The following is a 24,604-nucleotide window of genomic DNA, read 5'->3' as shown; positions in this document are numbered from 1 at the left end:
ACAGGCGACATTTATTTACAGGAGCCACTGTCTAGAGTCGCACCGTTCTAGGCAAGCGAGCTCTGCTTAGTGCATGCCCTGGTGATGAATCGTAGCTGGTGCAGAGCGTTTGGCTGCACCTGCTTTTGGCATTGGGCCATCTTCACCCCTCGGCAGCATGAAGGAGTGTATGTGGGCTAAGGAAGTAGTGCTCCAGGCGCTCTGGTAACCATTCCACCCCACGCTTCTCTCCTTCCCTGAGTGCAAAAATGTAGCTTCACAGCTTGAGGTTCTGCCCGATCCAGCCCCGGACGGCGGTGACTTTGGTGTAAACGCCAGGGAAGTAAGGCCTTGCACAGCCATAGCCCCAGCTTGTGATTCCAGCTAGAAACCACCGTCCTGAGGGTTCCTTGCAGGCCAAGGGGCCACCTGCATCGCCCTGCGGAAAGAGGGAGACCAGCCTGTGTCAAGGCAAGAGACCCCAGCAGTCCTTGACATGCTGGGGTGCCCCATGCCTGCATGCTGCTTACAGGTGCTCTTGCTCCCAGCAGCCAGTTCCTGAGAGTCACCTTCTCAGGGGCCCAGCCCAGCTCCATGGGGAGCTGCTCCCCACAACTCCCTGCTTCTGGGGTGGCTCTGCACATGAGCTTGTGTACACAGGCTGTGGCCTGAGATGAGGGGTCTCTTGTGAGGAGAGAGGCCCTGGGAGTGGTGACTGGCAATGAAACACAGGGCTGTTAGCAGGAGGAGGGCAGCAGCTGCCCAATGCCCCCTGGCCACCTGGTGTTCCCCTGCCGCTCCCTGTGAGGGGCCAGCCAGGGAACAGCCGGGGAGGGGGGGGGGGGGGGGGGGGGCCCCCAAGAAATCGGGGGGGGAGCAGGGCAAGGGCCCAACAAGGGAGAGGTTGGGCTGAGGGAAGTTTCTGCCCCGTGGGCCCAGCTCCAGGGCTCCCTTGGTCAGTCTGCTCACCGAGCAGCTGTCGATGGTGCCCTGCAGGAAGCCGGCACACACCATCCTGCTGCTGATCTGGATGGGGTAGAATTTCTTGCAGGCCTGGTCGCCAATTATATTTACTGCAGCCTTTTGCAGGTGCTTGGACATGAGGCCTATAAAGACAAAGATCACTGTCAGCCTGTGTGCCTGACCCTGGAACTTGGGGAGAGAGGTGTCCTGTGCTGCTTGGCTGCAGCATGTGGCACCCAGGCTATGGGCCAGCTCTTGTGGCATGCGGGTGAGGCCTCGCTTGGGGAAGGCTGGGCTCTCTTCCTGCCAGAGCAGGTGTGCACTGGGCAGCTGGATACGTTAGTCATGGGTTGTGTTGATGGGAATGGTGCAGGTGTTCACAGGCAGATGATTTAGCTGGAGTGTGGGAATCAGGGATGGCACAGGCAACAGCCAAATGGGGGTGATGCACGCATCAGAGCAGGGGGAGTGGGAGCACAGCTGTAAGGGACTGACATGGATATTGGCTGCACTGGGCAGGTGCGTGTATCATATGGGAGGAACAAGCTAGAGGGGTGTTGGTGTTGGCTGGAGGGGTACGGCGCGGTGTAGGTGTTACTGGAGGGGTATGGCATGGAGGGCACCTCAGGTGTTGGCTGGAGGGGTAGGGCGCAAACAGTGGCCAGTTGGGGCAGCGCATGCATTGGCTGGACGCACAGGTGGCCATGGCTGTACTGTGTACAGCACGGTACCATCTGGGTCCCTGGGGCCATACCTCCTTCCTTGGTGGCGCCCCAGCCTGTGATGAAACAGCGGGCCCCTTCCCTGAAGACGTGGGAGTTGTCCGGGAGGCAGATGGGCTTGATGGTGCTGGTGAACCGCACAGCTGTGGCCAGCTCCAGCAGCGCCACGTCATAGTCCAGTGTGTAGACATTGTAGAATGGGTGCTTGTAGATGCGGAAGATTTTCTCCACCCTCCCGTCCGTGCCACTCAGGAAGGGCGTCCCCAGAACGGCCACCCACATCTTGGGGTCACTGTAGCTGCAGGGTGGGAGAGAGCAGTAGGGCTGTTTAGGAGGAGGCTCAGCACAGCCAGCAAGGGGGCCCGTTCCTGCAGGCGCTTGGGGCTGGCATACGCCATGGCAGCGCTTGCTGAGCCGTACGAGGAAGCGTTTGCCCCAGCCCTGAGCTCAGTGAAGGCCCAGCAGCCGGCAGTGCTGGCAGCAGCCCTCCCCTTGCCCAGGGTTTCAATGGCAGTGCCCCTATGACTGGTTCTCCATGGTCCCTGCCCCGGGCAGTAGCTGTGTGGTGGGGCTCTGACACTGGGCAGGAGTGCTGGCTTGGCAGCCTCCCCCAGGGCACCCTGTGCAAAGGGTCTGAGTGGAACCAGGCAGCGTCCTGGAGGGGTGATGGGACGGGGAGGCTGAGGACACGTGGAGGAAGAGCTGAGCAGACAGCCTGCCTCTGGTGGGCCAGAGGAGGGCCCAGCTGGGCTAGGCTGTGGTGACCCTGTCTCACTTACACGTCGAAGCAGTGAGCTGCTGAGAGCAGCCATTTGTCAGCAATGAGGACGGCCCCACACTTGTGCTCCTTCCGCCGCAGCCAGAGGCTGACCTGCCAGGGCCACTCGCCCCGGGCCGCTCCGCTGCCACCCACGATCTTGCTGAAGGCCACGGCAGGGGTCATGCCGCAATCTGAGACAGAGGGAGAAGGCAGCTGCTGGTTAAGCAGACATGAGAGTCTGAGCTCCCTCCCTGCCCCACAAGGGGCAGGTTCCTGGGAGAGGCGTGGGCAGCCCACGGGGCAGTACGACTGCCGGGCCCATGGAGCTGCCCTAGGATGTTAGTGGGGAGGCCAGGGGGACTGGGGGAATGGCTGTGGGAAGGAAGGAGCTGGGTTTGGCAGATACGGAGTAAACTGGTTTTGCTGGGACCCTGGTGCGAAGGACCCAACGGCTGTCACGGAGGGGTTGGGTTGGATGATCAGGGGGTGCTTCCTGCCCAGGCAGGCTGGGCCGTCAGGCTCTATGGAGCTTCTGGATCAGATCATGGTCAGACTTGGGTGGAGTGGCAGGCTGCGGGGAGCGGCCTGGGGGTAAGTGGCAGGATGGGAGCGGGACAAGTGGCAGGCCGTGGGTGTCCACTTCCTGTCACAGATTTGTACATTTTGGGTGGGGCTGGGCCTGCAGCTCCCCTCCAGAGCAGGGACTGACTCAGAGGAATGGGATGGAAGCCTGGGTCCCCAAGGCTCAGGCTGAGTGACGGGGCAGGAGCAGTGTGGGGCCAGGTGGCAGAACTGGGAGGGGAGAGCTTGGTAGGTCTTGGGGGGGTGGGGGGACGGCAGTGGCGCATGCAGGGCTGGGCAGGGGGGGGCCAGGCGGGGGGGGGGGCTGGGCAGGGGGGACCAGGTGGGGCTGGGCAGTGGGGACAGCCAGGCAAGAGGGCTAGGCGGGAAGGCCAGGCAGGGCCGGGCAGTGGGAAAGGCCGGGCAGCACTCACTGCAGTTGCGCTCGTCAAAGCCGTTGCTGCAATCAGTGACACCGTCGCACTCCGGGTTCGCTTTCCCAATGCAGATCTTGCTGGAGCACTTGAAGGTGAAGCTGGTACAGGGCACCACTGGAAGGTGACAACCCACAGCCCACTCAGCATGTGGCCTGCGGGGCTGGGCCTGTCTGATATGGGGCTGGATTGTTCCCTGCGACGGAATGTGCTTGCTGCATGGCAGGAGTGCTTGTCTCCCCCATACTCCACCGGTGCAATGGAGGTGCCCCCCCACTGGTGCCTGCCATGCAGTTTGGGTGCCTTCCCCCTCCTCTGGTGACTGGTGTGTGGTGGGGGCTCTCCCTCCCCGTTCACAGGCACCCCAAGCCTAGCCCGAGTCTGTTACCTGGGAGCTGGCTGGGCCTGGCAGCCCCTGTGGTCTTTGGAGCAGCAGTGGTGGTTTTCCTGGGGGTAGCAGCTGGCTTGGTGGTAATTTGGCTGGCTGGGCTGGTGGTTGCCTCGTTGCTGCTGGGCTGGGCTGGGGAGCTGCTTGTGGTGGAGGTCCTGGCAGTTGCCGTGCTGGGCGAGGTGCCTGCTCCAGAGCTGAGGTTGGGCTTGGATGAGATGGCATCTAGGATCCAGTCCTTGAGTTTGGTTATTCTGGAGTACACCCCCGGCCTCTTAGCCTGAGCACAGCCAATCCCCCAGCTTACAACACCGGCCAGGTAGAACAGGCCTGGGGTCTCCTCACAGGCCAGCGGTCCACCCGAGTCCCCCTGGGGAGAAGCCAGGCAGTGATAGCTCAGTATACTCTTTCCAGAGCCCCTGAGGGAACTCCTCAAACAGAGGAACCGCCAGGTGCTACAGAGAAATGGTCAAGAAACTGTGCATTGCACACTCGTGGAATATCCTGCTTGTTGGGGGAATTTCACCCAGCCTCTCAAGGTCAGCTCATGCCCTGAAGCACCCATACCCTCTCACCCCATCTAGTGTGACTGTGCACACTCTCTTTAGCTAATTCAATGGCCTGTTGTGTTTAGAATCTGAACCTCTGGGCCTTACTGATATCATGTGGCATTGAGTTCCACAGGGTAACTATGTAAAACAGTATTTCCTGTTTTGAGTTTTCAGTGCACTGCCCTTCCTTTGTACAGAACAGCTCCTTGTTCTCCTGTCAGGAGGGTTTGGGGTCAACAAGTGCAGCTCACTGACGTGCCTTACGTGCATTTCTACAGGCCTCCAGGAAGCAGTCACGGTCTCTCTAGACAACCCTATGGCCAGCCATTAGGGGCAGGGGCAGCATTTTGTCCCTGGGGTCTTGAATATTCCTGCGGTGTAGCAGAATTGTGGTTTAGAAGGTCACTCACTAAACTGCATGGGGCTTCATTTATCTTCCCTAAGATAGTGAAGAGCCAAGCTGCCCGCCGATCCTGGCAGATGGACCGTCCTTCTCATCGGTCCATGTCAGAGATGGGCAAACTTTTTGGCCCAAGGCCAAGGGCCACATCTGGGTATGGAAATTATATGGTGGGCCATGAATGCTCACAAAATTGGGGGTTGGAGTGCAGGAGGGGGTGAGGGCTTTGGTTGGGGGTGTGGGTTCTAGGGTGGGGCTGGGGAGGAGGGGTTGGGGGTGCAGGAGGGTGCTCCAGGCTGGGACTGAGGGGTTTGGAGGGAGGGAGGGGGATCAGGGCTGGGACAGGGGGGTGGGGTGCAGGCTCCGGGCGGCGTTTACCTCAAGCAACTCCCAGAAGCAGCAGCATGTCCCCCCTCCAGATCCTAAGCAGAGGCACAGACAGGAGGCTCTGTGTGCTGCCCCATCCGTAGGTGCTGCCCCTGCAGCTCCCATTGGCCGTGGTTGCCAGCCAATGGGAGCTGCGGGGGCAGTGTGCTGAGCCCCCTGGCTGCCCCTACGCATAGGAGGCGGAGGGGGGACATGCCGCTGCTTCCGGGAGCCGCACAGAGCCCCGGCATGCAGGGAGCGGGGCAAGCCCCCAACCCTGCTCCCTGGCTGGAGTGGGGCAAGCCCCAGACCCCGCTCCCCAGCTGGAGCTCGAGGGCCAGATTAAAACATCTGAAGGGCCGGATGCAGCCCCCGGGCCGTAGTTTGCCCACCCTTGGTCCATGTAGATCTTGCTTATGGCAGCACATGGACGAAACCTCTGGAAGAACCACAGTTGCTGCAGTCTGTCCCCACCTTCCCCCAAGGCAGATGCTGAGCCCACGAGCTCCCAGCCACTCTCTGGGTCTTTCCAGGGTGGCCTGGAGAGAGTCAAGAACTCCAAGGTTCTTACCTGGCACGAGTCAACCCTCCCCTCCAGGAAGCCTGCACAAATCATCCGGTCAGTGAGGGAGAAGTTGTAGAGAACATTGCAGGTCTTCTGGTCAATGATGCCGACAGAAGCTTTCTGCAGGCTCTCAGGCTTTGTGACTGCATGAGAACAAAGGGATTAGAAAGCATGGGCATGCGAGGAGAAGGGGAGCTGATGCCCACTTGCTCAGGGCAGTCAAAGTCCAGATGGCAGCCCAGATTCCAGGAGGCCACACTCCACACTGAGTACAGCAGAGGCCACTCCGATCCTGCTGGGACTCAGCCTTGGTGGACTGTATTTCCCAGCTGTGCAGCCCTTGGGTTTCTGTTACACTGCCAGGCTGGCTCTTGGGGGGCTGGAGCCAGGCAGTGCTGCTGTCCGAGCTCAGCGACCGTGTACGCAGGACCTGAACGAGCTCTCCCTGACATCTAGTGATGCGCTGGGGGACAAGCCGTCAGGAACAGGCCTGGTTTGCATAGACGCCTGCTCTGCCTAGGGGTGCAGCAGGCGGCTACTTTGCCACAGGGATCAGTTTGGGCTGGTTTGGGGTCACAGACCCTCCTGTATTGAATGGTGTTCTCCTGAGGGACCAGTAAAGGGCAGCAGAACTGGGCTCAGTCAGGGCATGCTGTCACCTCAACTGAGCTCACTTGCGAAGCAGGGGAGGGCTGCCAAAACCCAGTGAAGAGGAGGGGGGTGGGGCCAGATGTTCTTACCTCCATGGGACTCTCCCTTCTCTTGGGTTTAAGGATGAAGCCGGTTGGATTCCATGGAGAGTCCTGAGTGCTGGCCAGTGATTGCTGGAGCTGAGCTCCCTGAGGGGCCGCTAACCCTTGGAGCTGGAGTGGGGCCAGTGCTGCAGCGAAGGCCCAGGAAGAGGCTGCAGCAGAGTGGCTCCCTGCTACCCAGCAAGGTCATGGAGAGCTGGACTCGGGATGTGGCATCACACAGGTGGGCGGCAGCAGCAGGGGAGGCATTGCTCGACATCCCCCCTTCCAGGGGCAGGGCTGGACCCATGGGAATGCACCTTTGAGCTCTGGGTCTTCGCTGACTCAAGGCAGCCAGCTGCAAGGGGGTGCAGTGCAGGGACAGGGGAGTGGTGTGTTCAAGGGACATTGGTTTGGACTTTCATACAGCAAGGCAAAGGACACTGTGGGGAGATGTTTGTTTATGGTCAGGTGCTTTTGAACATGGTGTTTTCCCAACTGAATGCTGGGTTCCCTTAGGGGGTGATGGATTCTGCCTGAAGGGGAGGGGCATGAGGTCCTGTCCCCTCCATGGCCACACCTCTGTCCTCCTCATCCCCCAAAGCCCCACCTCCTGGCCAAGCCAGAGCCAGGCCAGGGAGCCTGGGTCCCTCCATCTGCCCAGGATGGGGGGGCCTGAGAGGCACGCTTCCCCACAGCTGCCTGTGTGACTCTTACCCTGACCTGGCTCCGGCCTGGCTGGGGGATGGTGCCTCCAGGGGAAGGGGGGGGGGGCAGGCGGTCAGGCCAGGCGAAAAGAGGACAGGCCAGTCCCTTTGCCCCCCTGTTCCGGTGCCCCTGGTTCCCTTATCCCTTTTAGTATAAGCTTTATGCACAGACTCAGTGCTTGTGAGGGGGGAAGTCTTGCCTCTCAGAGGCACCCAGGGGTGGTGTTTGGTTTTCCCAGGTTGCTGGGTGGGGGTCAGAGCTGGGTCTGTTTTGTCTTGTTAAGAGGATCCCCTAGATATTGAACCCATGTTGCTGCTGCCACCGCTGCCTGGCAGAGGGGTTCCAGATGTTTAACTTTTTCTAGTGCCCAGGATCTCAGAAGCTTCCTGGTGGTCTCTGTCCCCTGCCCCTGCCTAGCAGGGCAATAGGCTCCCTTTGCTAGTGCATGTGCCTTAACCCTGTCCCCTCCCTAGTGTCTATCCCCCTGCCCAGTGCCATCAGGTCCAGTCTTAGCTGTGAGCTTGAGCTGTCTGGGGCAGGGACCTCGTCAATGTCACTGGGTAGCCCCTGACATTCTCTTGGGCAGTTACTACGTATAGACAGGCAATTCTCCACCACACTCTGCCTCAGGCTCTGGCCAGCTGCCTTGTCTTTCTTCTCTGAGTGCAGAGGGTGCTTCCTTGGCCCTGATTCTCTCCTTGGGGTCCCAGAGCTCTAGTTGATTTCTGGCTCTCTCTGCTGGACACCCCACTTCTCTAGCCTCCTTCCTATTCCCCTGGCCTGTTCAGCTTGGGCGGATGCAGCCGTTTGCTGCTCGGTCTCTCACTAGCTCACAGTAAATCAATGGATAAATCACATTAATAGAATATCAGGGTTGGAAGGGACCTCAGGAGGTATCTAGTCCAACCCCCTGCTCAAAGCAGGACCCATCCCCAGACAGATTTTTACCCCAGTTCCCTAAATGGCCCCCTCAAGGATTGAACTCACAACCCTGGGTTTAGCAGGCCAATGCTCAAACCACTGAGCTATTCCTACCCCCCGTTACTCACTGTTGCCTTCTCTGACGTTTCCCCATCCAGAAATCATGCACTTTTTGCCAACGGGAAACTTCTGCACAGCTAACGGGAGGCACACGGGTTGGATTAACTTGTTGAAATGAAGGGGGCTGGCCAGTTCTAGCACAGCCACATCAAAGTCCAGGATGATGGGGTTGTAGGAGGGATGCTGCACCACTTTCTTTATACTGACTTTCACCGCGTTGCCGTCTGCGCCAGTTAAGGATGTGGTACCTAGGTAGGCTTTCAGATATTCCAGCTTTGTCCTGCAAGTGCACAGTGCCCCCCCACCACATGGACACACACTGTGAATTCAGAACAGCTAAAACTTAAGCATCTTATGAGGGTCAATAAGTTTCAGGGCCTGCAATGTGCTGTTCTGCGTGGACAGAACCTTGCTGGTTAATGTGCTCTTGTGAAAGGAGGCTCTTGCTTTTGGGTGACCTCTCCTTGGCTAGAGAGCAGCACAACTATCACCATTCAAAACAGCAATTCCATTACAAGGCTAATGCTCATCCGCCAAGGGCAGCCATATGGGATTCCTGCGGCTTCACTCCCCTGACAGCCGGGGCCTGTGGGGCGCACTCAGGCTCAGTTGTCATCTTTCAGAACTGACACTCTACCAAGGACTTGCTCTAGTGGAGGAGAAACCTGGAGCTAACTCGTTACAAGCCCTACAAGTCCTTTTCTAAAGCAGCTAGTGGGGCTGCTCTCGCCACATGCTGAGATGCAGGCACAGAGGAAGGGCTGGCCTGGGTCGGGCCCGAAGGCTGTCCAGCCCAGTGTCCTGTCTCTGACTGGCCAGCGCCAGGTGTTTCAGAGGAAGGTGCAAGAAACCCACGCTGGCAGACATAGGGTAATCTGCCCCCCATGAGGGTCCCAGTCTAAACCCTGACAGAGACTGGTTTAAGCCCTTAAACACAAGGTTTCATTTCCCTCCAATATTCTTGTTGTTTGCATTAACTATTGTAACTCTGACTATTCTTGTAGTCCATGATATAAAAGTCCAGTCCCTCTTTAAATCTTACTCAGTTCTAGAGCTCAATGACATCCAGTGACACTAAGTTCCACAGTCTAATTCTGTGTATGTCGGGGTAAAGCATTTCCCTTCATCGGGTTTGTACTTTTCAGTTGAAAGGAGACTACTCTTGGCCTTGTGCTGTGAGAACAGATGCTCCTGACATATTTCTACACGATTCATTATTTTTATAGACTCTTATCGTGTCCCTTCTTCTAGTCTCCTCTCTACGGCAAACAGTCTCAGTCTCTTCAACCTCTGATCCTAGGAGAGTTTTTTCAGTTTTGTTGCCGTTGGCTGAATCCTTTCTAATTCTGTACTATCCTTTTTGAGATGGGGTGACAGTGCAGCACAGTTTCCAGATGGGGTCGCTCATTGATTTTTATAGTAGCATTGTAATCGTTTTTGTATTCTCTTTCATCTCATTCCTTATGTATCCTAACATTGTGTTGCCCTTTCCTCTAGCTTGGTTCGAGCACTCTGAAGTTCCTCACGCCCTCTCTGGTCCTGACTCACGGCAATAACTGCAAATTTTAATTCCTCACTACTCAACCCCCTTCCTGCATCATTAGTAAATGTATTGAAACACCCTGGGACCTAGTACGGTACCTTGAAGCACCTGCTGTTCACCATCTGCCATGGTGAACATTGGTGATGGATTCCTATTCCTTGTTTCTGATCCATGACAATACTTTGCCTCTCACCTCATGACCACTTGTTAACAAAAGCTCTCACCAGCCCCAGATGATGCAGTGTGGCTGGGGCTGCAGAAACTGGAACAACACAACATACAGAGCTTTCAAGAGGAGATGGGCTCTTACTGATTGAAGCAGTGAGCTGCCGACAGCAACCAGCGCTCCCCAATGACAGTGGCCCCACAGAAGTGCCTCGACCCCTCCTTCAGGCTGACCTGCCAGGGGATTTCTCCTTTGGAAGCCTCGATACCTCCCACGATCTTGCTGGGTTTTGAAAGCCCAGGTCGTCCTCCGCACTCTAAACAGAAGCCAAAGCACAGCCCATCAGTATTTTCGCTGTCTCTGGGGATGGGTAAGGAGGGAGCCTTGACCCCTGCTGGCTGGTGACAGCTCAGGGCCAAGTCAGGGACATTTATCTAAGTCAGGGGTAGGCAACCTATGGCATGCATGCCGAAGGCGGCAGGCGAGCTGATTTTCAGTGGCATTCATACTGCCCGGGTCCTGGCCACCAGTCCAGGGGGCTCTGCATTTTAATTTAATTTTAAATGAAGCTTCTTAAACATTTTAAAAACCTTATTTACTTTACATACAACAATAGTTTAGTTATATATTATAGACTTATAGAAAGAGACCTTCTAAAAACGTTAAAATGTATTACTGGCACGCGAAACCTTAAATTAGAGTGAATAAATGAAGACTCGGCACACCACTTCTGAAAGGTTGCCTACCCCTGAGCTAAGTCCTTCCTGCCAAGCTTGCTATTTCCACCAACAGGTGCCCCACTCCCCCAGGAGATGCCTAGGTATAGCCACCCATGGTCATCTCCAGGGCTTCCGCCAGCTTTCACCAGGACCCTCAAGCCCCTTCGTTCTCAGCGGCAGCGTGCTGGGATGGGGCTTAGAGTCACTGGGGCCTGCACTCCAGTGACCCCTCATACCCATGAGCCTCCACCAAATGCCTGAAACTGAAGGAACACCCAAAAACTACCTCCTCCCTCAGAGCCCGTCCGATGGGTGGCCAAGAACCAGGTGCCATGAGCTGTCAAACACAGGCTGGCTTCCGGAGCTTGCCCTGCTCCCTGGCCGGTGTGGGGCTGCAGGACTCTCTTTGGGTGTAGAAGTAGGCTTTGAACTGCCAGGAGATCTTTGAGTGGCAAAGGACAGCGAGGGCCTTGGGAGCAAGCACAGCCACGTGCAATTCTGCTACCTCAGCCACTGTGCTCAGGGCATGGAGAGAATTCCTGGTGTTTCACCAGGTAAGGGCTGGCAGTAACACTGCCAAGATCCCAACACACCTGCGGCTTCAAGCTGTGAAGCGCCTGATCTTCAGAGTGCAAAGTGTGCACAAAACTGCATGTGCAACTTAGATGCTTGGGAAGGCCACTGTTGGGGCTCAGGAGATCAGGGCACTTCCCAGCAGAGGCTGCGCTTTGTGTTTGAGGCTCATGTGGGCCACGCTGGACACAATAGAAAAGGCTGTTTCAATTCAGTGGAAAGGCAGAGCCCTGAACTTCAGGCCTGGGAAGATCATTGTAACTAGACAGCCCGACCCTCCCAGCACCTTGCGGACGGGAAGCAGTAGCTGGCTTGCTGGCAGCAGGCACTGATAAGGTGGTGGACACAGGTCTGTGTTTGCTCGTGGTGCTGTTGCTGATCCCTTCCATGGTGGCAGCATTGCCGTTTGTGCTAGAAAGTGTAGTTGGGACAGTGAGGGCTGTGGGTCTGGGGAAGGTGGAGATAGCATCAAGGATCCAGTCTCGGAGTTGGGTCACTCGGGCGTAGACTCCAGGCCGCTTGGCTTCAGCACAGCCAATTCCCCAGCTCACGATACCGGCCAGGAAAAACTTGCCAGATGGCTCTTCACAAACCAAGGGGCCACCAGAGTCACCCTGCAAGAGACAAAGAGCATGCGTCACTGGAGTCAGCGGCCAACTCCAAACTGGGCACCATGCACTCCGCCTCCCTACACTTCGCTCTGTGTTCTAACCTGGTGTGCAGCACTGCTGTGTGCTGCTAAAGAGTTTCTGTGTACCACCCCACAGCTGGCTGCATTTCAGGGGTGGGTGAAGGATCCGAAATCTGTAATGTCTTTTGGGATCTGCTTGGATGAAACACATTAAGTGAATGTAACTAGTGGAGACCAGGGCCGGCTCTAGGCACCAGCAAATCAAGCATGTGCTTGGGGTGGCACATTTTCAGGGGCGGCATTCCGGCCATCTTTTTTTTTTTTTTTTTTTTGGGCGGCAAAAGCCCTGGGCCCGCCCCTGGCAGCAGCAGCGCGTCGTGGGCGGAGGGTGCCCTAGGGCCGGTGTGGTTCGCGCCGTGGGGGAGCAGCACCCGCACCTTGTTGCTGGGCCGGGCAGGCTCTGAGCAGCCGACACTCGGGCTGGGGGCTGTCCCGCAGGGCACAGGGAGCCACATGCAGATGCTGCAGGGCGGCCGCCCCCCAGCGCTGCAGCTGGGGCTGGGCGAAGCGGCCCGAGCCACCCAGGGACTGCGGCAGGGCGGCCAGAAGCAGCAGCAGCAGCGGGGCCATAGAGGGTGGGGCACTGCCGTGCGGGGCCCGCGTCCCGCTCTCCGGGGCTCCACTCCCTCTGGGGCTAACCTGCCCCGGCTCCTCAGCCCCCTGCCGGGGCGGTCCCCCGGCTCTGCCCTCCCGGGTCCCGGCTGGTCCTGGAGGCGGGAGCCCTGGCTGGAGGGACCCTGGGCTAAGGCGCGGCCCAGGAGCCTTACTGCTTACCCTGATCCTGCCAGTGCTGGACTGGCTGGAGGCGAGGGGGGAGTGGACAGAGTCAGCACTGGTGGGGGGGAGCCTAGGGCTGGGCCGGCAGGGGGTGCGGGTGGGGGGGGGGGGGGGGGGGGGGGGGGTGAGAGCCCAGGGCTGGGGGGGGGGACAGCCAAAATTTTTTTTGCTTGGGGCGGCAAAAAACCTAGAGCCGGCCCTGGTGGAGACACTTAGCTGTGGAGTGGCCTCTCAGGTGGCCAGCCTTAAATCCGAGCCCTTGCTGCACATCAAGGGGGAAATTATCTTTCCAGTGACCTAGGCCAATAGCTTCCAGCTCTTAACAGTCTCCTTATTAATGAGACTGACCATCATGTCTTAGGTCAACCTTCATTTTCCACACTGGGCCCAGTGCTCCTCCTGGGCTACTGGCTGTTACTCATCTGGGCTGTATACAGAGCACATGTCTGAGGCTTTCCTCTTCACCACGTGCTGAAGTGAAAGAGACGATGTTTCATCGGTTTGCACTAAGGTTTCAGATTTGATCTTTGGCCCTGTTGTGTGATTGCTGGGCAGATGCATCTGGAGCTCTCAAGCTACTAAGTAACAAAGATTACGTTCCAACCTCAAGTCTTTTGCAGCCCATCTAGGCTGTGACACTGCACCCATCCTCATGGTATCTGAGAGCCTCTCAAAGTTATCCAGTGCTGCAAAGATCTATCTTCCTCTAGGCTGTTCCAAGGAGGGCAGGGCTGGCTGTGGGCTTGCGGGTGGACTGTGACTGTGGGCGGGCCAGGCTGCAGGAGTGGGCTGGGCAGTTTGCCGTGCCCAGGCTGAGGGGTTTGCTGCAGAATTAAAGGGCATTTTCCCTTAATGGATTTTCATGTTTTCATAGAATCATAGAATATCAGGGTTGGAAGAGACCTCAGGAGGTCATCTACTCCAACCCCTGCTCAAAGCAGGACCAACCCCAACTAAATCATCCCAGCCAGGGCTTTGTCAAGCCGGGCCTTAAAAACCTCTAAGGAAGGAGATTCCACCACCTCCCTAGGTAACCCATTCCAGTGCTTCACCACTAGTGAAATAGTGTTTCCTAATATCCAACCTAAACCTCCTCCACTGCAACGTGAGACCATTGCTCCTTGTTCTGTCATCTACCACCACTGAGAACAGCCGAGCTCCATCCTCTTTGGAAACCTCTTTCAGGTAGTTGAAGGCTGCTATCAAAACCCCCTCACTCTTCTCTTCTGCAGACTAAATAAGATTCCTATATGATTCATAGAATCATAGCATATCAGGGTTGGAAGGGACCTCAGGAGGTCATCTAATCCAACCTCCTGCTCAAAACAGGACCAATCCCCAACGAAATCAATAGTTCCCTCAGCCTCTCCTCGTAAGTCATGTGCCCCAGCCCCATAATCATTTTCATTGCCCTCCGCTGGACTCTCTCCAATTTGTCCAAATCTCTTCTGTAGTGAGGGGACCAAAACTGGACACAATACTCCTGGTGTGGCCTCACCAGTGCCGAATAGAGGGGAATAATCACTTTCCTCGATCTGCTGGCAATGATCCTACTAATACAGCCCAGTATGCCATTGGCCTTCTTGGCAACAAGGGGACACTGCTGACTCATATCCAGCTTCTCGTCCACTGTAATCCCCAGGTCCTTTTCTGCAGAACTGTAGCAGTGCATGGGATTCTTCCTTCCTAAGTGCAGGACTCTGCACTTGTCCTTGTTGAACCACATCAGATTTCTTTTGGCCCAGTCCTCCAATTTGTTTAGGTCACTCTGGACCCTATCCCTACCCTCCAGCATATCTACTTCTCCCCCCAGCTTAGTATTATCTGCGAACTTGCTGAGGGTGCAATTAATCCCATCATCCAGATCATTAATAAAGATGTTGAACAGAACCGGTCCCAGGACCGATCCCTGGGGCACGCCACTTGATACCAGCTGCCAACTAGACATCGAGCCATTGATCACTACCCGTTGAGCCCGACAATCTAGTGAGCTTTCTATCCACCTTATAGTACATTCATCCAATCCATACTTTTTTAACTTGTTGGCAAGAATACTGTGGGAGACTGTATCAAAAGCTTTGCTAAAGTCAAGATATATCACGTCCACTGCTTTCCCCATATCCACAGAGCCAGTTATCTCAGCATAGAAGGCAATTAGGTTGGTCAGGCATGACTTGCCCTTGGTGAATCCATGTTGACTTTTCCTGATCACCTTCCTCTTCTCCAAGTGCTTCAAAATTGATTCCTTGAGGATTTTGCCAGGGACTGAAGTGAGTCTGTAGTTCCCTGGGTTCTCTTTCTTCCCTATCTTATTGCCCTCATATAAATCCATGGTACGCCCATTTCTTGAATACTGTGTACAGATGTGGTCTCCTCATCTCACAAAAGATATACTGGCATTAGAAAAGGTTCAGAGAAGGGCAACTAAAATGATTAGGGGTTTGGAACGGGTCCCATATGAGGAGAGATTAAAGAGGCTAGGACTTTTCAGCTTGGAAAAGAGGAGACTAAGGGGGGATATGATAGAGGTCTATAAAATCATGAGTGGTGTGGAGAAAGTGAATAAGGAAAAGTTATTTACTTGTTCCCATAATATAAGAACTACGGGTCACCAAATGAAATTAATGGGCAGCAGATTTAAAACAAATAAAAGGAAGTTCTTCTTCACACAGCAACCAGTCAACCCGTGGAACTCCTTGCCTGAGGAGGTTGTGAAGGCTAGGACTATAACCGGGTTTAAAAGAGAACTGGATAAATTCATGGAGGTTAAGTCCATTAATGGCTATTAGCCAGGATGGGTAAGGAATGGTGTCCTTAGCCTCTGTTTGCCAGAGGGTGGAGATGGATGGCAGGAGAGAGATCACTTGATCATTACCTGTTAGGTTCACTCCCTCTGGGGCACCTGGCATTGGCCACTGTCGGTAGACAGGATACTGGGCTGGCTGGACCTTTGGTCTGACCCAGTATGGCCGTTCTTATATTCTTAGTGGCATTGCAACCTTTTGAGGTTTCGCCCAGGAATGTGGACCCTAGGCACATGCCTAGTTTGCCTGTATGTTCATCCAGCCCTTGCAAAGGAGGGCGCTGGTGGCTGCTCAGAGCTCACCCCATCGGGGCGTACAGATGCAGCTGGCTAGTGTAACAAGTGCCAGAGCCTTTAGCTGGGCAGGGGTCTGTAATGGGCTGCTTGCAGAGGCTGAGTGTGTGACTGGAAGGGAATGAGCCCCTGCCCTGGGAGTGGACGCCCACAACATCACTGCCCGGTGCTGAGAGAGGCCCCTCCTCACCTGGCAGGAGTCGATCTTCCCCTCCAGGTAGCCGGCGCACATCATCCTGTCAGTGAGGGTGTGGCTGTACAGGCTGGCGCACAGGGCCTGGTCCAGCAGCTCCACTGTCGCCTTCTGCAAGGTCTCTGGTTTCACCACTCGTGGGAAGAGACAAGGCAATAAACTCGATCTGCCTGTTGGGCCAATAGCCCCGAGCCCATGGGCCCCTCTTCCCTGCAGAATCAGCCCCACACCAGCCGCACACCGAGCGACTGGATTGGGAGCTGCCAGCACAGCGGCCAAACACTACAACCCCGTGGTTGGGCAGACTGCGGAACCCGCCAGTGCTTCTGCACAATAAAACGCCCCCTGGCCCTTCTTGGGTGTGGCCCCTCCTGCCCTCCACCCTTCACAGGGTCTCCTCAGCTCTTCTCAGGGTATGCTACCCTCTCCCCCTGCCCTGCACAGAGTGTGTACCTAGGGTTGTCAAGTGTCCAGTTTTCGACCGGAATGCCCAGTCAAAAAGGAACCCTGGTGGCTCCGGTCGGCACCACTGACCAGGCCGTTAAAAATTCGGTCGGCAGCACAGCAGGGGTCCGGGGCTAAGGCAGGCTCCCTGCCTGCCCTAGCTCCACGCAGCTGCCAAGAAGTGGCCGCCAGGTCCCTGCGGCCCCATGGCACATGGGTGGCCAGGATGGCTCCGTGCACTGCCCCTGCCCCTAGTGCCAGCTCCACAACTCCCACTGGACCAAACTGCGACCAATGGGAGCTGTGGGGGGCGGCGCCTGCGGGCAGCATGTGGAGTCTCCCTGGCCGCCCATGTGCTTTGGGGCTGCAGGGACCTGAGGGCCTGTTATAAACATACAGCTATGGGTAGCATAAAATCCCTCTTTACCCTGTAAAGGGTTAATTCCTCTTTTACCTGTAAAGGGTTAAGAAGCTCAGAAAACCTGGGTGGCACCTGACCAAAAGGACCAATAACGGGAGAAGATACTTTCAAATCTTTGGGGAAGGTTTTTTTGTCGGTGTCTCCCGGAGTCAACAAGGAACCAGGGGCAGGGAAAATACATCTCCCTAAGCCATATCTAAGCTAAGCATCTAATATTGCAGAAATAGTAAGTAATAGCAAAGAAAGGCGTTAAGTTATCTTTTGTTTTAGCTTGTGAATTTTCCCTGTGCTAAGAGGGAGGTTTATCCCTGTTTTTGTAACTTTAAAGTTTTGCCTAGAGGGGAAATCCTCTGTGTTTTTGAATCTTTTGTTATTCTGTAAAGTACTTACCATCCTGATTTTACAGAGGTAATTCTTTTACCTTTTCTTTAATTACAATTCTTCTTTTAAGAACCCGATTGATTTTTCATTGCTCTTAAGATCCAAGGGTTTGAGTCTGTACCAATTGGTGAGGATATTATTCTCAAGCCTTCTCCAGGAAAGGGGGTGCAGGGCTTGGGGGGAATATTTTGGGGGAACAGGACTCCAAGTGGTCCTTTCCCTGATTCTTTGTCTAAATCACTTGGTGGTGGCAGCATACTGTTCAAGGCAAGGGAAAATTTGTGCCTTGGGAAAGTTTTTAACCTAAGCTGGTAAAAATAAGCGTAGGGGGTCTTTCATGCGGGTCCCCACATCTGTACCCCAGAGTTCAGAGTGGGGAAGGAACCCTAACAGGGCCGCTTCCTGAGAGCTGCGGTAAGTGCCGCCGGGACCCCACACCCAGAGTCCCCTCCCGCACCCAAACTCCCTCCCAGAGCTCACACTCCCAACACCCCAACCTCCTGCCCCAGGCCTGAGACCCCTCATCCCTGGCCCCACCCCAGAGCCCACACCCCCAGCCGGAGCCCTCACCCTCCCACATCTGAACCCCCTGCCCCAGCCTGGAGCCACCTCCTTCACTCCAAACCCCTCATCCCTGGCCTCACCCCAGAGCCCACACCCCCAGCTGGAGCCCTCACCCCCCCACCACTCCAACCTTCTGCCCGAGCCTGCTGAAAGTGAGTGAGGGCGGGGGAGAGTGAGGGACGGAGGGAGGCAGGATGGAGAGAGCAAGGGCAGGGCCTCAGAGAAGGGGCAGGGAAAGGGTTTACCATTTAGTGCAATTAGAAAGTTGGCACCCCTATGTGCACCCTCTCCCCTGGCCCTTCACAGGGTGTACCTCCTCCTCCCCCCTCAGGATTCCCACACACCCACAGCCCTTCTCAGGGTCCCGCCAGTCCTTCTTGGGGTGTGCCCCCTTCCTCCCCACCCCCGGCCCTGCTCAGGGTGGGCCCCCTGGCTTTTTTTGGATTCCCCCCACCTCTGGCCCTTCTCAGGAGTCCCCACCCTCTCCTCTTCCCTGCTGTTCTTGGGTGCCCCACCCCAAGGCTTACAGAAGTCTTCCTTGAGATAGCCCCAGCCAGAGATGAGGCACTTCCTGCCAGCCGGGAAGTGGTGCCCAGGGCCTGGCAAGCACGCAGGCTGGATATACTTGTTAAAGGGCACGGGGCTGTCGAGCTCCAGCACAGCCACATCGAAGTCCGCAGTGTCGGTGTTGTAGGAGGGGTGTGGGATGATGCGGCCCACGCCGGCTTTCACGGTGCTGCTGTCTGAGCCGCTGAGGGAGATGGTTCCCATGTAGGCGACCCAGACTGCTGGGTCCTGAAACCTGAAATGCACAGACATGCGTGATCCCTTTCAGGCTGCCCCTGCACAGTCGCTGTGTGTGTCAAAGGTGAGGCATGGCAGTAGCAAAGGCTGCTGGGCCTTGACCTGAGCTGAGCCACAGCCATTGTGACAAATGCCCCACCATGTCCCAGTGCCCTGCCCTCATGGCACAGTGCGTCCCCATGGTGCTGATGTGCCAGGCTGCATGGGCTCAGAATGGCTGGAGTTGGGCTGTAGCCCTAGGCCCAGGGCTGGATTTACACCTTACGCACCCCTAGGCTCAGCATCTTCAGCACCCCCCTGACTACAGCTGACCTTCATGTTGCACACAGTTGTAGAGAGGTAAGGTGCCCCTAGAACACTGGCACCCGTCGGCACGTGCCTACTGTGCCGAATAGGAAATCCAGCCCTGCCTAGCCAGTACAGCAGGAAGCAGGATCCCAGCTGAGATGTGGCAAGAGGCTGAATATGGGGCTAGAGCAGTGCTTTTCAACCCGCGGGCTGCTTGCGGCCCAATCCCATGAGCCATCCTCAGGGCCATACAGGTAGTATATATAGTGTGTGGATGCAGCCCCCATAACACAGAGAGAACCGCATATGCGACCCACAATGGTAAACAGGTTGAGAAGCACTGGGATAGAGGGCTTCTCAACCTGTTCCCTTCCCTGATCTCGGCTCTGCCCATGGGAAGGGGGTCAGGGAAGGTGCCATGGTCGGGGCCGTACTCATTGAAGCAGTGAGCTGCAGACACCAGCCACTTCTCAGTGAGGATAGTTGCACCACAGAAGTGTTCGTTGTTCTCCCTCAGGCTGACTTGCCACGGGAACTCCCCTCTGGAGGCCTCGGTGCCACCCACAATTCTGTGGGCTGTCTGCATGGTGGGGCGGCTCCCACAGTCTGAAAGGCAGAAGAGACCTTGTGTGAGCTCTGCAAACTCCCTCACTTCAGCCATGGGTGCAGACAGAGGCAGGTGGGTGCTGCAAACCTGCCCCAGCAGCCTTCGCTGGGGGTGGGGATGGATTCATTTCAGCAGAGCATACACCCATGGCCCTACCCGCTGAATGCCCCGGAGAGCGAGGCCATTGCCTGGAATGCCACAGATGGAGCATATTTTAAATTACCGTATATACTCGATCATAAGTCGGTTCGTTTATAAGCCGACCCCACCCCCAAGATGGATAAGTAAAAATGGAAAATTTTTATAACCTGTTCATAAGCCGACCCTATAATTCAGGGGTCAGCAAACTTTGGCTCCCGGGCCATCAGGATAAGCCGCTGGTGGGCCGAGATGGTTTGTTTACCTTGAGCGTCCGCAGGCACGGCGGTAAATCTAAGTAAACAAAGCGTCCTCGCGTGCCAGCTGCTTACCCTGACGGGCTGAGATAGCAACTGGTGGGGGCATTTTTGGGGGGTGAGAAGCTTGGAGTCAGCCCTGTGACCACTCCCCACATGACCCCACCTCTAGCCCGGGACCCCCACACTCTCCCCATCCCATCCCTTCCCACCTTATCTGGGGAGGGCCAGGGGAGGATGTCTCTGACCTGGCTGGAGCTGCTCCGGCAGGCCGGGCAGCACGGCTGCAGCCTGCTCCGGTGGGCCAGACCGGCGCGGCCGCAGCATGTTCCAACGGGCCGGGTGGCGCGGCCACAGCCTGCTCTGGGGGGCGGGGCCGAGCGGCACGGCTGCAGCCTGCCAGCCCCGGAGCTGCAGCTGCTTCGGAGGCTGGGGGGAGAGCAGCGTGGCCAGAAGTGGAGAGACGCTGGCCCCGCCTCTTCCCTTCTGGCTCTGCTGGCTGTGCTGCCTCTCCTTGCTCCCTCTGTTGGGGGGAGGGGCTGCGTCCCACCTCTCCCTCTCTGTACCCGTTCATAAGCCGACCCCCTTCTCTAGTGCTTCCCTTTTTTACTAAAAAAATTCGGCTTATGAACGAGTATATACGGTACTTTTGGAGTAGCTCTAGGAGGCCACGGGACTGGTGAGGACCCATGTAGTGGGGACATGCGAACACCCACAGAATGAGGATGGATGGGGACCCACGCAGCAGGGATGGGTTGCCAAGTGCCTGGTTTTTGAAAAGCCCAGTCGAAAAGGGGACTTGGCAGTGTCCAATCAGGCTGCAGCTCCAGAGCAGAGGGAGTCCAGCTGGGGGCGGGGGAAGGAATGGGGTGTGGGGAGAGCAGCAAGTGACGGGGGAGAGGGGAGAGAAGTGAACAGGGGGCTAGGCCTTAGGGGAAGAGGCAGAGCAGGGGTGGAGCCTTGAGGGAAGAGGTGGAGCAGGGGATTCTGGTTGTCAGCTATTACAAAGTTGGCAACCTGGCAGGAACGGGCAAGGATCCATGCAGTGGGACATATGATTCGTGAACAGTTTCCTCAACAGAAACCAGTGTTCCTTACGGTCATCCAATCAGGGAATGGAATCATATCACATGATCTGCGTCCAGTAAAAACCAACCAACAAAGCTTGAATATCCCTCAGTGACCAGCTGGCATATGAGCCTAGCCCAAGGTGCCATGGCAGGGAAGAACTTGGAATGAGTTTCAACTTCATCGCCTGTGAGTTCACCCAGGAAACTACAGACCAGTTAGTTTAACTTCTGTGCCAGGGAAGATAATGGAGCAAGTAATTAAGGAAATCATCTGCAAACACTTGGAAGGTGGTAAGGTGATAGGAAACAGCCAGCATGGATTTGTAAAGAACAAATCATGTCAAACCAATCTGATAGCTTTCTTTGCTAGGATAACGAGTCTTGTGGATAAGGGAGAAGCTGTGGATGTGGTATACCTAGACTTTAGTAAGGCATTTGATACCGTCTCACATGATATTCTTATCGATAAACTAGGCAAATACAATTTAGATGGGGCTACTATAAGGTGGGTGCATAACTGGCTGGATAACCGTACTCAGAGCGTTGTTACTAATGGTTCCCAATCCTGCTGGAAAGGCATAACAAGTGGGGTTCCGCAGGGGTCTGTTTTGGGACCAGCTCTGTTCAATATCTTCATTAATGACTTAGATATTGGCATAGAAAGTACGGTTATTAAGTTTGCGGATGATACCAAACTGGGAGGGATTGCAACTGCTTTGGAGGACAGGGTCATAATTCAAAATGATCTGGACAAATTGGAGAAATGGTCTGAGTTAAACAGGATGAAGTTTAACAAAGACAAATGCAATGTGCTCCACTTAGGAAGAAAAAATCAGTTTCACACATACAGAATGGGAAGAGATTGTCTAGGAAGGAGTACGGCAGAAAGGGATCTAGGGGTTATAGTGGACCACAAGCTAAATATGAGTCAACAGTGTGATGCTGTTGCAAAAAAAGCAAACGTGATTCTGGGATGTATTAACAGGTGTGTTGTGAGCAAGACACGAGAAGTCATTCTGCCGCTCTACTCTGCGCTGGTTAGGCCTCAACTGGAGTATTGTGTCCAGTTCTGGGCACCGCATTTCAAGAAAGATGTGGAGAAATTGGAGAGGGTCCAGAGAAGAGCAACAAAAATGATTAAAGGTCTTGAGAACATGATCTATGAAGGAAGGCTGAAAGAATTGGGTTTGTTTAGTTTGAAAAAGAGAAGCCTGAGAGGGGACATGATAGTAGTTTTCAGGTATCTAAAAGGGTGTCATAAGGAGGAGGGAGAAAACTTGTTCACCTTAGCCTCTAAGGATAGAACAAGAAGCAATGGGCTTAAACTGCAGCAAGGAAGGTTTAGGTTGGACATTAGGGGAGAGTTCCTAACTGTCAGGGTGGTTAAACACTGGAATAAATTGCCTAGGGAGGTTGTGGAATCTCCATCTCTGGAGATATTTAAGAGTAGGTTAGATAAATGTCTATCAGGGATGGTCTAGACAGTATTTGGTACTGCCATGAGGGCAGGGGACTGGACTCGATGACCTCTCGAGGTCCCTTCCAGGCCTAGAATCTATGAATCCTATGAATCTTCGCTAATAGCCACTGATGAACCTATCCCCATGAATTTATCTATTAATCCAGTTATAGTTTTGGCCTTCACAACATCCCATGGAAATGAGTTCCACAAGTTGATCGTGAATTGTGGGACAAAGTGCTTTCTTTTGTTTGTTTTAAACTGCTGCCTATTAATTTCATTGGGTGATCCCTGGTTCTTGTGTTATATGAAGGGGTAAACAGCACTTCCTTAGTCACTTTATAGACCTCTATCATATCCCCCCATCCCTGGTCATCTCTTTTCCAAGCTGAACAATCCCAGTCTTTCTAATCTCTGCTCATATGGAAGCTGTTCCATCCCCCTAATCATTTTGTTGCACTTCTCCCAATTCTAATATACTCTTTTTGAGATGGGGCACACAGATCTGCACGCAGTGTTCAAGGTGTGGGTTTACCATGGATTTATATAGTGGCATTATGATATTTTCTGTTTTATTATCTATCCCTTTCCTAATGTTCCCTAACATTGTTCACTTTTTTGCCTACTGCTGCACATTGAATGGATGTTTTCAGAGAACTATCCACGATGATTCTAAGAGCTCTTTCTAAAGTGGTAGCAGCTAATTTAGACCCAATCATTTTGTATGTATAGCTGGGATTATATTTTCCAATATGCTTTACTTTCTATTGATCAACACCGCATTTCATCTATCATTTTGTCCAGGGCCGGCTCTAGGCACCAGCAAACCAAGCACGTGCTTGGGGTGGCACATTTTCAAGGGTGGCATTCCAGCCATCTTTTTTTTTTTTTTTTTTGCTTCGGGGGGCAAAAGCCTAGAGCCGGCCCTGGTGGCAGCAGCGCGTCGTGCGCAGGGGGTGCCCTGGGGCCGCTGCGGTTCGCGCTGCGGGGGAGCAGCGCCTGCACCTTGTGGCTGAGCCAGGCAGGCTCTGAGCGCGGGACACACGGGCTGGGGGCCGCCCCGCGGAGCACACGGAGCTGCCTGCAGGTGCCACAGGGTGGCCGCGCCACAGCCGGGGCTGGGCGAAGCAGCCCGAGCCACCCAGGGACTGCGGCAGGGTGGCCAGAAGCAGCAGCAGCAGCAGGGCCATAGAGGGCGGGGTGCTGCCGTATGGGGCCCACGTCCCGCTCTCCGGGTCTTCGCTCTCTCTGAGGCTACCCTGCCCTGGCTCCTCAGCCCCCTGCCGGGGCGGTCCCCCGGCTCTGCCCTCCTGGGTCCTGGCCGGTCCTGGAGGCGGGAGCCCTGGCTGAAGAAATCCTGGGCTGAGGCCCCGGGAGCCCCACTGCTTACCCTGACCATGCCAGTGCCGGACTGGCTGGAGGCGAGGGAGAAGCGGGCGGAGTCAGCACTGGTAGGGGGGAGCCCAGGGCTGGGGCGGGGTGGAGTGGGGGGAGAGCCCAGCGCTGGGGCAACAAGGGGCACTGGTGTGGGGGGAGGGGGTGAGAGCCCAGGTCTGGGGTGGGGGCAGCCAAAAGTTTTTTTGCTTGGGGTGGCAAAAAACCTAGAGCCGGCCCTGATTTTGTCACCCAGTCACCTGGTTTACTGAGATCCCTTTGTAACTCTTTGCAGTCAGCTTTGGGCTTAACTATCTTGAGTAACTTTGTACTGTCTGCAAATTTTGCCACCTCACTATTCACCCCCTTTTCCAGATCATATATAAATATGTTGAGCAGCACAGGTCCCAGTACAGATTTTTGGGGGACCCACTGTTTATCTTTCTCCATTGTGAAAACTGACTATTTATTCCTATCGTTTGTTTCCTGTCTTTTAACCAGCTACAGATCCAGGAGAGGACCTTTCCTTTTATCCCATTACCGTTCACTTTGCTAAGAGTCTTTGGTATGGGACCTTAGCAAAGGCCAAGTACACTATATTGACTGGATCACCTTTGTCCACATGTTTGTTGACACTCTAAAATAATTCTAATAGATTAGCGAAACATGATTTCCCTTTACAAAAAGCTGTGTTGACTCTTCCCCAACAAATTGCGTTCATCAGTATTTATGATAATTCTGTTCTTTACTAGAGTTTCAACCAGTTTTCCTGGTACTGAAGAGGAAGTTACTTACCTGTAACTGGAGGTTCTTCAAGATGTATGGTCCCTATCTGTATTCCACTGTGGGATGCACACCACGTGCCCAGA

General features: G+C 55.1%; 1 protein-coding gene across 1 annotated transcript; it reads right to left on the bottom strand.

Moving 5' to 3' along the window:
- Positions 1–30: 30 nt before the first annotated feature.
- TMPRSS9 (transmembrane serine protease 9) lies at positions 31–19,491 on the bottom strand. Its single transcript, XM_026659702.1, has 13 exons — positions 19,265–19,491; positions 18,266–18,540; positions 15,926–16,062; positions 11,457–11,784; positions 10,023–10,194; positions 8,178–8,449; positions 5,696–5,832; positions 3,808–4,177; positions 3,420–3,536; positions 2,444–2,615; positions 1,697–1,962; positions 949–1,085; positions 31–418 (listed from the first exon to the last, which is right to left on the bottom strand). Exons 1-13 carry the CDS (start codon positions 19,489–19,491, stop codon positions 257–259), a joined length of 2,772 nt encoding a protein of 923 aa, XP_026515487.1. The 3' UTR covers positions 31–256.
- Between the last annotated feature and the right edge of the window lie 5,113 nt (positions 19,492–24,604).

The sequence above is a fragment of the Terrapene carolina genome, unplaced genomic scaffold (assembly GCF_002925995.2).
Source record: "Terrapene carolina triunguis isolate 2854851 unplaced genomic scaffold, T_m_triunguis-2.0 Scaffold662, whole genome shotgun sequence".
Lineage (NCBI taxonomy): Eukaryota > Metazoa > Chordata > Testudines > Emydidae > Terrapene > Terrapene triunguis.
This window is presented reverse-complemented; position numbering and strand designations above follow the sequence as displayed.